This window comes from Dendrobates tinctorius, unplaced genomic scaffold (genome assembly GCF_039654945.1).
Source record: "Dendrobates tinctorius isolate UK_male_01 unplaced genomic scaffold, ASM3965494v1 ptg000157l, whole genome shotgun sequence".
In the NCBI taxonomy this organism is placed as follows: Eukaryota; Metazoa; Chordata; class Amphibia; order Anura; family Dendrobatidae; genus Dendrobates; species Dendrobates tinctorius.
In genome coordinates this window covers 6827271-6839637 of record NW_027361824.1, presented here as the reverse complement: position 1 = coordinate 6839637, position 12367 = coordinate 6827271, and the positions used below count along the sequence as shown (strand labels likewise).

The window sequence follows — 12367 nt, the reverse complement described above, 5'->3', positions numbered from 1 at the left end:
TGTAATGTATGTACACAGTGACTGCACCAGCAGAATAGTGAGTGCAGCTCTGGAGTATAATACAGGATTTAACTCAGGATCAGTAATGTAATGTATGTACACAGTGACTGCACCAGCAGAATAGTGAGTGCAGCTCTGGAGTATAATACAGAATGTAACTCAGGATCAGTAATGTAATGTATGTACACAGTGACTGCACCAGCAGAATAGTGAGTGCAGCTCTGGAGTATAATACAGGATGTAACTCAGGATCAGTAATGTAATGTATGTGCACAGTGACTGCACTAGCAGAATAGCGAGTGCAGCTCTGGAGTATAATACAGGATGTAACTCAGGATCAGTAATGTAATGTATGTACACAGTGACTGCACCAGCAGAATAGTGAGTGCAGCTCTGGAGTATAATACAGGATGTAACTCAGGATCAGTAATGTAATGTATGTGCACAGTGACTGCACTAGCAGAATAGCGAGTGCAGCTCTGGAGTATAATACAGGATGTAACTTACGATCAGTAATGTAATGTAATGTATGTACACAGTGACTGCACCAGCACAATAGTGAGTGCAGCTCTGGGGTATAATACAGAATGTATCTCAGGATCAGTAATGTAATGTAGGTACACAGTGACTGCACCAGCAGAATAGTGAGTGCAGCTCTGGGGTCTAATACAGGATTTAACTCAGGATCAGTAATGTAATGTATGTACACAGTGATTGCACCAGCAGAATAGTGAGTGCAGCTCTGGAGTATAATACAGGATGTAACTCAGGATCAGTAATGTAATGTATGTACAGAGTGACTGCACCAGCAGAATAGTGCGTGCAGCTCTGGAGTATAATACAGGATGTAACTCAGGATCAGTAATGTAATGTATGTACACAGTGACTGCACCAGCTGAATAGTGAGTGCAGCTCTGGGGTATAATACAGGATGTAACTCAGGATCAGTAACTTATGTACACAGTGACTGCACCACAGAATAGTGAGTGCAGCTATGGGGTATAATACAGGATGTAACTCAGGATCAGTAATGTATGTACACAGTGACTGCACCAGCAGAATAGTGAGTGCAGCTCCGGAGTATAATACAGGATGTAACTCAGGATCAGTAATGTAATGTATGTACACAGTGACTGCACCAGCAGAATGGTGAGTGCAGCTCTGGAGTATAATACAGGATGTATCTCAGGATCAGTAATGTAATGTAGGTACACAGTGACTGCACCAGCAGAATAGTGAGTGCAGCTCTGGGGTCTAATACAGGATTTAACTCAGGATCAGTAATGTAATGTATGTACACAGTGATTGCACCAGCAGAATAGTGAGTGCAGCTCTGGAGTATAATACAGGATGTAACTCAGGATCAGTAATGTAATGTATGTACAGAGTGACTGCACCAGCAGAATAGTGCGTGCAGCTCTGGAGTATAATACAGGATGTAACTCAGGATCAGTAATGTAATGTATGTACACAGTGACTGCACCAGCTGAATAGTGAGTGCAGCTCTGGGGTATAATACAGGATGTAACTCAGGATCAGTAACTTATGTACACAGTGACTGCACCACAGAATAGTGAGTGCAGCTATGGGGTATAATACAGGATGTAACTCAGGATCAGTAATGTATGTACACAGTGACTGCACCAGCAGAATAGTGAGTGCAGCTCCGGAGTATAATACAGGATGTAACTCAGGATCAGTAATGTAATGTATGTACACAGTGACTGCACCAGCAGAATGGTGAGTGCAGCTCTGGAGTATAATACAGTATGTATCTCAGGATCAGTAATGTAATGTATGTACACAGTGACTGCACCAGCAGAATGGTGAGTGCAGCTCTGGAGTATAATACAGGATATAACTCAGGATCAGTAATGTAATGTATGTACAGAGTGACTGCACCAGCAGAATAGTGAGTGCAGCTCTGGAGTATAATACAGGATGTAACTCAGGATCAGTAATGTAATGTATGTACACAGTGACTGCACCAGCTGAATAGTGAGTGCAGCTCTGGGGTATAATACAGGATGTAACTCAGGATCAGTAATGTAATGTATGTACAGAGTGACTGCACCAGCAGAATAGTGAGTGCAGCTCTGGAGTATAATACAGGATGTAACTCAGGATCAGTAATGTAATGTATGTACACAGTGACTGCACCACAGAATAGTGAGTGCAGCTCTGAAGTATAATACAGGATGTAACTCAGGATCAGTAATGTATGTACACAGTGACTGCACCAGCAGAATAGTGAGTGCAGCTCCGGAGTATAATACAGGATGTAACTCAGGATCAGTAATGTAATGTATGTTCACAGTGACTGCACCAGCAGAATGGTGAGTGCAGCTCTGGAGTATAATACAGTATGTATCTCAGGATCAGTAATGTAATGTATGTACACAGTGACTGCACCAGCAGAATGGTGAGTGCAGCTCTGGAGTATAATACAGGATGTAACTCAGGATCAGTAATGTAAAGTATGTACACAGTGACTGCACCAGCAGAATAGCGAGTGCAGCTCTGGATTATAATACAGGATGTAACTTAGGATCAGTAATGTAATGTATGTACACAGTGACTGCACCAGCAGAATAGTGAGTGCAGCTCTGGAGTATAATACAGGATGTAACTCAGGATCAGTAATGTATATACACAGTGACTGCATCAGCGGAATAGTGAGTGCAGCTCTGGAGTATAATACAGGATGTAAGTTAGCATCAGTACCGGATAAAGTAATGTAATATACACTACCGTTGAAAAGTTTGGGGTCACCCAGACAATTTTGTGTTTTCCATGAAAACTCATTCTTTTTTTAATCCAATGAGTTGCCAAGTGAATGTAAAATCTCGTCCAGACATTGACAAGGTTCAAAAAAAAGATTTTTATTTGAAATAATAATTTTCTCCTTCAGACTTTGCTTTCGGCACAGAATGCTCCATTGCAGCAATTCCAGCATTGCAGACCTTTGACATTCTAGCAGTTAATTTGCTGCGGTGATATGGAGACATTTCACCCCATGCTTCCAGAAACCCCTCCCACAAGTCGGTTTGGCTTGTTGGCACTTTTTGCGCATCATACTGTCAAGCTGCTCCCACAACAGCTCAATGGGGTTGAGATCTGGTGACTGTGCTGACCACTCCATTACAGATAGAATACCAGCTGCCGACTTCTGCCCTAAATAGTTCTTCCATAATTTGGAGGTGTGCTTTGGGTCATTGTCCTGTTGTAGGATGAAATTGGCTCCAATCAAGCGCTGTCCACAGGGTATGGCATGGCATTACAAAATGGAGTGATAGCCTTCCTTATTCAAAATCCCTTTTACCTTGTACAAATCTCCCACTTTACCAGCACCAAAGCAACCCCAGACCATCACATTACCTCCACCATGCTTGACAGATGGCGCCAGGCATTCTTCCAGCATATTTTCAGTTGTTCTGCTTCTCACAAATGTTCTTCTGAGTGATCCAGACACCTCAAACTTGGATTTGTCTGTCCATAACACTTTTTTCCAATCTTCCTCTGTCCAATGTCTGTGTTCTTTTGCCCATATTAATCTTTTCCTTTTATTAGCCAGTCTCAGATGTGGCTTTTTCTTTGCCACTCTGCCCTGAAGGCCAGCATCCCGGAGTCGCCTCTTCACTGTAGACCTTGACACTGGCATTTGTGTGTACTATTTAATGAAGCTGCCAGTTGAGGACCTGTGAGGCGTCGATTTCTCAGACTACAGACTTTAATGCACTTGTCTTGTTGCTCAGTTGTGCAGCGGGGCCTCCCACTTCTCTTTCTACTCTGGTTAGAGCCTGTTTGTGCTCTCCTCTGAAGGGAGTAGTACACACTGTTGCAAGAAATCTTCAGTTTCTTGGAAATTTCTCGCACGGAATAGCCTTCATTTCTAAGAACAAGAGTAGACTGTCGGGTTTCACATGAAAGTTCTATTTTTCTGGCCATTTTGAGAGTTTAGTGGAACCAACAAATGTAATGCTTCAGATTCTCAACTAGCTCAAAGGAAGATCAGGTTTATAGCTTCTCTAATCAGCCAAACTGTTTTCAGCTGTGCTAACATACTTGCACAAGGGTTTTCAAGGGTATTCTAACCATCTATTAGCCTTCTTAAACAGTTAGCAAACACAAAGTACCATAAGAACACTGGAGTGATGGTTGATGGAAATGGACCTCTATACACCTATGAAGATATTGCATTACAAACCAGACGTTTGCCGCTAGAATAGTCATTTACCACATCATCAATGTATAGAGTGTATTTCTGAATCATTTAATGTTAGCTTCTTTGGAAAAAACTGTGCTTTTCTTTCAAAAATAAGGAAATTTCTAAGTGACCCTAAACTTTTACAAGGTAGTGTATGTACAAATTGACTCCACCTGCATGCTCCACCAGATCATGATTCGCACAGTATTGTACATTACATACGCAATTACTCCACTAGTAGAATAACCTGTATTGAGATTTGCAGTTGAGAAGTTGAATAAATCCAGTTGCCTGAATTATTTGGACAAAGCAGAATCCTTCTACTCTAATGGCGGTTTGTTAGTTCACTGTTTCTCACCCATTCAAAATTAATAAACGATGCCATATCCGTCCAATAAGACCTGGGCATTTCCTCCTTCTGTCCAAGCTATTAAATATGTATTCAACTCCAAAAACTCTTGTTTGGTTAAATGTGTCATCATGATACATTTGCTTTCTAAGAAACCTCAGGTGTGCAATACGACTGTCAGAATTACGTGCCACTGATATCTATTAAACATTTATTATCCACATTTTTTCGTTTATCTATTCTGGACCAGGTGGATGAGGATAACCTTCAGGCACTAGTTTATCAAAATTTGACCCATAATCATGTAACTGAATTCATCATCTTTGGCTTCCCGAGTCTTCAGAAGTATCCCACTCTGCTTTTCTGTCTGTTTCTCTTTATATACCTGTTCACCATCACTGGAAATGGAAGCATCTTCCTCTTGGTCACACTTGACCGGCGGCTGCATACTCCAATGTATTTTTTCGTCGGTAACTTGTCTTTCCTTGACTTGAGCTACGCATCGACAACCATCCCGAAGATGTTGGCCAAGTTCGCCATGAACCTTGACACCATCTCTTATACGGCCTGCTATACTCAGATGTATATTTTCTTATCTTTAGCAGCAGTTGAATGTTTCCTTCTATCCATAATGGCATATGATCGATACGTCGCCATTTGTTCTCCTCTACATTATCTGACCATTATGACGAGAAGCTTGTGTCTACTAATGACAGCCATGGCGTGGTTGGGAGGTTTCATTGCTCCAGTCGTACTTTTAATTTTAGCCTTGGACTTGCCTTTTTGTGGTCACAACGTCATCCATTATTACTACTGTGACCATTCACCATTGTTGCAGTTGGCCTGTACCGACACGTCCTTCAATGTAGCCATCGGTTCCTCCATTGGGGCTCTCATTCTTCTAATAACCTTTACTCTAGTGGTCGTCTCTTACATTAAAATCATATTAACCATTCTCAAGATTAATTCCAAAGATGGACGCCTGAAGACGTTTTCCACGTGCGCCTCACACTTTGCAGTGGTCAGTATTTTCTATTTGCCGATTATCTTCATGTATGTCCGACCAAAACCTTCTTACTCCTCGTCTTCGGGTGTGGACTCCTTGGTGGCCTTGTTGTACACAGTATTAACGCCTATGATGAATCCGGTTATATACAGCTTCAGGAGCCAGGACATCAAGGAGGCTTTCAGGAGAAAAATAGGTTTTTTTTAAAACCTAACGATCGTTGAACAATGAGTGTTGATTTTTTTAACTTTTCTGTCTAATTTTTAGTAATTTTTTTTATCCAAGTTGAAAAATTACGCCTTTCCCACCGCGGCTATTTTTTTTGCTTTTTTTTTTCCTCCCCTTATTCCAAAAGCCAGAACTTTTTTTTTTTCAGCATCATAGCCATGTAAAGATTTGATTTTTGAATGATGACTGGGTGATAGTTTTGAATGACACCATTCATTTCACCACACAATGTATTGGGAGAAAATCAAATTTTAATAAAGTTTGCTTGAAAATGGAAAAAATCAAAGTGGGGTGAAATGGTGAAAAAAGATCAAATTTAGGTTTCATTTTTATGATCAGTAAGAGAGGCTTCCCAGCATGATAAATGGTCTATATGTATTTTTTGTTGTTTCCATTTAGGTGAGGAACAAGATTTGGAAGCTTTAAATTTTAAAAAATGGTTCCAGTTACCATCTTTTGAAACCTTTCACATATGTGGTTATCTGATAGCTTCCTTTTTAGTGAGTCAAGCTGACATATATAATGTTTTAATCACTTTTAGCCCTTCAAGAACCCAGAAATTTTTATTTTATGCTTTTGTTTTTTTTCCTGCACTTCTTCCAAAACCCATAACTTTCTCACAGCATCACATAGCGGTCGGTGTTATTCAATCCCTCCCCTTTCGATTGATTAGTGATCAATTCCAGTGGCTAATTATATCATTAAGTATTATTCAGTGCTCCCCAATGGAAGGCCTAACAGATAATAACAGGTCACTGATTAGTAATAGTCGATGGGTACTTAGCCTCGGTGGCCGCGGACCACTCTATGGCATGTTTCACCAATAGAGGCTACCTGCTCTAAAATACTAATCCGCTGGGGAGGAATTGAATAATATAATATCTACCCCTATGCGAGGCCACTAAATAAGAGAAAACCTCTTGAGAGACGAAGTGCTGAATAATACTTACCCCAAAAATAACCATCAATTTCACTGTGAGGGGAAGAATCAAATTCACCCCAATGCTAAGGGTCAGGCCATTGATCAACCGATATAGACACTGCATTTTTAATGAGCAAAACCTCATTAGTATAGTTTAATCTAATAATAAAAGTTATATTTTAATCTTAGATTCTTTAGTTAGGGTTTACTTGCCATACGGCAACTTGTAAATTATATTGTCAAACCCTACGCTGATTCATGCATGCATACCCGGGCCCCATCACACTGCCTCCACCATGTGTTACAGATGATGCGCTGTGCAGAGGATCATGAGCGTTCCAAGCCCTACCAGACTTTCCTCTTCCCATTATTCTGGTACAGGTTGATCTTAGTTTTGCTTTTCCAGAACTGGATGGCTTCTTTAGGTTTTTTTCAAAGTCTAATCTGGCCTTTCTTATTTTAAGACTGATCAATGGTTTGCACCTTGTGATGAACCCTCTGGATTTGCTCTCATGAAGTCTACTCCTTATGGTAGACCTAGATACTGAAACACCGACTTCCTGGAGAGTGGTCTTCACTTGGGGGATGCTGTGAAGGTTTCTTTTTCTTCACCATGGAAAGGATCTTTCACCGTTGTTGTCTTCCATGGATGCCCAGGCCTTTTTCAGTTCCCAAGCTCACCAGTGTGCTCTTTTTTTTTTTCATAATGTATCAAACTATTGATTTGGCAGCTACCTCTGATGAATTTCTTCTTTTTTTTCCTGCCTAATGATGTTCTGTTTCTCTTTTGGGTGTGTGCACATGGATCGCCCCGTGCCAGGGCCGTGGGGTACTCGGAGCCGGGCCCGGTGGATTTCAATGAGAGATGTCACGGTAGCTGTGACCCGGTCCGTGGCCCTGGGCGTCCATTGTAAAAGGGGAATGTTGAGTGTGTGGATGATGATTAAAGTTTATGAGTGAATGATCCGTGACGCCACCTGTGGTGTTCGGCAATGAAGATGTTAAGCCGACGCTGCTGACAGATCCTCTGGGACAGATGATGTGGTGCAGCAAGGATGGTGTAGCCCTCCACAGGCAGGGCTGTAGTCCCACAGCAGAGTAGATGAAGAAGATAGGTGTTAAGGGAGAGAGTGTAGTGTCTGGCACCGAGATGTAGTGATACAGACAAGGCGTGCACTCTGTGGATATGAGGTAGGTGCAAGCTGAACCTGGAACTTAGTCCAGACGGTCATCCAGTGAAGAGAAAACAGCTGCACTCTGGGAAATTTTGATTTTCAATGCAAAAAAATTTTTTTATTGAAGACACCACAGGGGAATAGTGCGTTGAGGTAACGTTTCAACCCTATGTCGAAACGTTATGTAGAATATGTAGAAGTCCGATCTGGTGTCTACACTACACCACAGACGGCGCTTGCTGCCCCACGCTTCCAGCTCACCTTATGACCTCTGCCTGGTCCCTGCCAGACCGGACTTCTACATATGGCACTTTAGCCCCTCCTTCACATTCATACTGCCGTGATTGCTTCTTTTTCTCTTCTGCTTTAAGTGAGGTTTGAAAAAGATCCGACATAGGGTCGAAACATTACCTCAATGCACTATTCCCCTGTGGTGTCTTCAATAAAAAAAATTTTTTGCATTGAAAATAAAAATTTCCCAGAGTGCAGCTGTTTTCTCTTCACACTCACCGAGATGTAACAGTGCGGCGTGGGTTGGCGCAGTAATAAGCAGAGGACACCAGGTCAAGTTGTTCCAAAGCTTTACTCACAGTCTGTTGAGCATACAGGTGCGCGACTCAGTGTCGTGTCCTCCAGGTCAGGGGCTCAGCCAACCACCAGGCAAGATTAAGTACTCCGTTCCAACACTCCGCCAACATATATGCCTTTTCTGAATGTCTCCCTTTTGTGCCTATAGTGAAGTACTCACAGTACTGAGTTACACTGGAGTTCCTCCTGTCAGATGTTCCTATGAACTCTACTTGTACGGCAGACAGCTGTAGCCTGCTTCGGGGACTCCTTGCTACCAAGTCCCTGCTCACTCTCATTGCTGTTGTGCCCCCAAGTCTTGTGTGGGAATAAAGTGGTGACAACTTCTAATCCTCCGGTGTCTGCTGCAGGACCATTAGTATCCATACAACCTCGGGGACCGGACCCCGGCCTTGCGCTGTGAACTTGGGAAGGGTCCTGCTCTAACCCTATTCCTTAGTCCTACTCACCTTACGTTCCATACTAATCCTTCCTTCTTATGGAGAGAGTCAGGCTTTCCATCAATGTCTCTTTCCTGTGCCAGCGGACCCAGGTCACTGAGGTTGGCTGCAGCACTTCCTTCATCCATCCCACTCAGGGGATCTTCACTCTTCCACTGACGCTGTCAGGCTGACTAAATCCTAAACTCTTCCCGCTCTTTTGGTGCCAGCTAACTCCACCCGCCTCCCAGCATGCTTCGTGTTCCAAGCAGGAAGCCACCAAAGGGTGCTTTGCTACACTACTGTTTTGTGTGGGATGCAGGTGTTGGAGCATGGTCAGGTGTCTCCACCTTACCTGAATGGTGGGGTACCACACCTCAGGAGGAGGTGCAGTACCTCTGTGGCGACTGAACCCTCAGGGGCGCCACACACACGCTGCGGATTCTGCTGCGGATCCGCAGCGGATTTGGCCCTGCGGATCCGCAGCAGTTTCTGCTGCGTTGTACAGTACCATTAAAATCAATGAAAAACCAAAAAACGCTGTGCACATGCTGCAGATTTTTCCACGCGGATTTGCTGTGATTTCTAATCTGCAGCATGTCAATTCTTTGTGCGGTTTCCGCAGCAGTTTTACAGCTGCTCCATTGTACAGGTGTCAAACCACAGGGCAACACCGCAGGCTAATCCGCAGATAAACCGCAGGTCTTTTGACCTGCGGATTTACCTGCGGATTTTGCCAAATTCACACGGAAAAATCCACAGCACAATCCGCAACGTGTGCACATGGCCTTATTGAGAGCTCCTTTGACAGCATATTGCGGGTTTACAGCAACAGCTTCCAAATGCAAATATTTGCAAGTCAAATTCGTGTATGAAATAGCCAAGATGATCCTCTACAAAATGAGTGTAGACACAGGCTCGAAGCTGTTGTGGATAGTGAGATATGAAGCTTGAAAATCAAAAGTTGAAAACATTGTTACCCTTTTGCTTATCAGTGTATATATACTGCTAAAAAAATAAAGGGAACACTAAAATACCACTTCCAAGATATCTCTGTGTGAAATATTCCAGTTGCAAATTTTTATTCGCTGCATAGTGGAATGTGTTCAAAACAATAAAACATAAGAATTATCAATGTACATCAAAATGAATATCCCATGGCGGTGTGGATTTGGAATGATGCTCAAAATCAAAATGGAAAATCAAATTACAGGCTGATCCTGTCATGGTCCAGTCGGAGTTTATTTTCTGATGTCTGGACTGGTCATGCGGTGGTTAATCTCAGCCTCGTTCTGGAGCTAGCTGGGCTATTTCATTCTCTCACAGCCTGCTGACCAGTGTTAAGGTCCCGTCACACACAGCGATCTCGCTAGTGAGATCGCTGATTTTGTGACCCATCAGCGATCTTGCCAGCAAGATCGCTGTATGTGACGGGATCAGCGACCGGCCCCCCTGACAGTTATCGTTGACCGTGCTTGAGCGACCTGGGCCGTTTTTCATTGCTGGTCTCCCGCTGACCAGTACGCATCGCTGCGTGTGGCAGCGAGAGCCCAGCGATCAGCGATGCTGGACACTGGTTTCTAATGTAAACATCAGGTATCCAGGAGTCGTGCGGCTCCTAGATATCCGATGTTTACCTTGGAAACCAGCGTGCACGCCGGTTTCCAAGGTAAACAGCGGGTATCCAGGAGCCGCGGCTCCTGGATACCCGACGTTTACATTAGAAACCAGCGTCCAGCGTCGCTGGTCCTGATCGCTGGGGCTGTCTATGTGACAGCTCACCAGCGATCAGCCTAACGATGTCCCAGTGATCCCATCCATGTCAGATCATTGGTGGGATCGCTGGGACATCGTTATGTGTGACGGGGGCTTTAGTGATAGCTCAAGCTTCCAGTTTAGAGCCTCTGATCCTTGTACCTTGATGATCCTCCTACTTTTGACTTGTATCCACGTGTATGACTCGGACATATCTCTGACCCCGTCTCTTGATATTCGTCTCTGCTGCTACTTTCCCTCTCTGGTATTTGATTCTCCGGCTTGTACCCCGACCACATATTTCACCTCACGCTTTGGGACCCCGTGCTCATGTTTTGGCTTTCTGACCCTAGGCTTGGTATTTTGACTACGTGTATTGCTGCTGCTTCTGGTACGTCTTCTCCTGCTAGTTTCTGACTTGGTTCATCTTACCATTCTGTCTTGTTACTTGTGACACCTGTGTGGTTGCTCAGTGTTGCTTCCCGTAGTGTGTAACCTCTCTTCCCTCACCAGCTCCACCTGATAGAGGTTTCACTACAGATCCAACTTCAGTGGAAATGCGTCATGACAAGGAAAAGATGCTCAGTATTGTGTGTGGCCTCCACGTGCCTGTATGACCTCCCTACTGTACAACACCTGGGCATGCTCCTGATGAGGCGGCAGATGGTCTTCTGAGGGATCTCCTCCCAGACCTAGACTAAAGGCATCCACCAACTCCTGGACTCTGTGGTGCAAGTGACGTTGGTGGATGGAGTGAGACATGATGTCCCAGATGTGCTCAATCGGATTCAGGTCTGGGGAACGGATGGGACAGTCCATAGCTTGAATGCCTTCATCTTGCAGGAACTACTGACACACTCCAGCCACATGAGGTCTGGCATTGTCCTGCATTATGAGGAACCCAGGACCAACCGCACCAGCATATGGTCTCACAAGGGGTCTGAGGATCTCATCTTGGTATCTAATGACAGTCAGGCTACCTCTGGCGAGCATATGGAGGGCTGTGCGGCCCTCCAAAGAAATGCCACCCCACACCATTACTGACCCACTGCCAAACCGGTCATGCTGAAGGATGTTGCAGGCAGCAGATCGCTCTCCACAGCATCTTCAGATTCTGTCACGTCTATCACATGTGCTAAAGTGTGAACCTGCTTTCATCTGTGAAGAGCACAGGGCGCCAGTGGTGAATTTGCCCATCCTGGTGTTCTGTGGCAAATGCCAAGCGTCCTGCACGGTGTTGGGCTGTGAGCACAACCCCCATCTGTAGATGTCGGGCACTCAGACCATCCTCATGGAGTTGGTTTCTAACCATTTGTGCAGACACATGCACATTTGTGGCCTGCTGGAGGTCATTTTGCAGGGCTCTGGCAGTGCTCCTGTTCCTCCTTGCACAAAGGCGGGGGTAGCGGTCCTGCTGCTGGGTTGTTGCCCTCCTACGGCCCCCTCCATGTTTCCTGGTGTACTGGCCTGTCTCCTGGTAGCCTCTCTATCCTCTGGACACTACACTAGCAGACACAGCAAACCTTCTTGCCACAGCTCGCATTGATGTGCCATCCTGGATGAGCTGCACTACCTGAGCCACTTGTGTGGGTTGTAGAGTCCATCTCATGCTACCACAAGTGTGAAAGCACAACCAACATTCAAAAGTGACCAAAACATCAGCCAGAAAGCATTGGTACGGAGATCTGGTCTGTGGTCCCCACCTGCAGAACCACTCC

General features: G+C 44.4%; 1 protein-coding gene across 1 annotated transcript; it reads left to right on the top strand.

Annotated features, from left to right (window-relative positions):
- The first annotated feature begins 4585 nt into the window (after nt 1-4585).
- LOC141051440 (olfactory receptor 6N1-like) lies at nt 4586-5769 on the top strand. Its single transcript, XM_073548370.1, has 2 exons — nt 4586-4717; nt 4807-5769. Exons 1-2 carry the CDS (start codon nt 4586-4588, stop codon nt 5767-5769), a joined length of 1095 nt encoding a protein of 364 aa, XP_073404471.1.
- The last annotated feature ends 6598 nt before the right edge of the window (nt 5770-12367 follow it).

Bases quoted from the DNA above. Each gene is read 5' to 3' on its own strand.
- LOC141051440 (XM_073548370.1), top strand. From the start codon at position 4,586: ATGCCATATCCGTCCAATAAGACCTGGGCATTTCCTCCTTCTGTCCAA. The intron at 4,718-4,806 runs GTGTGCAATACG...ATTCTGGACCAG, and splicing joins TGCTTTCTAAGAAACCTCAG to GTGGATGAGGATAACCTTCA.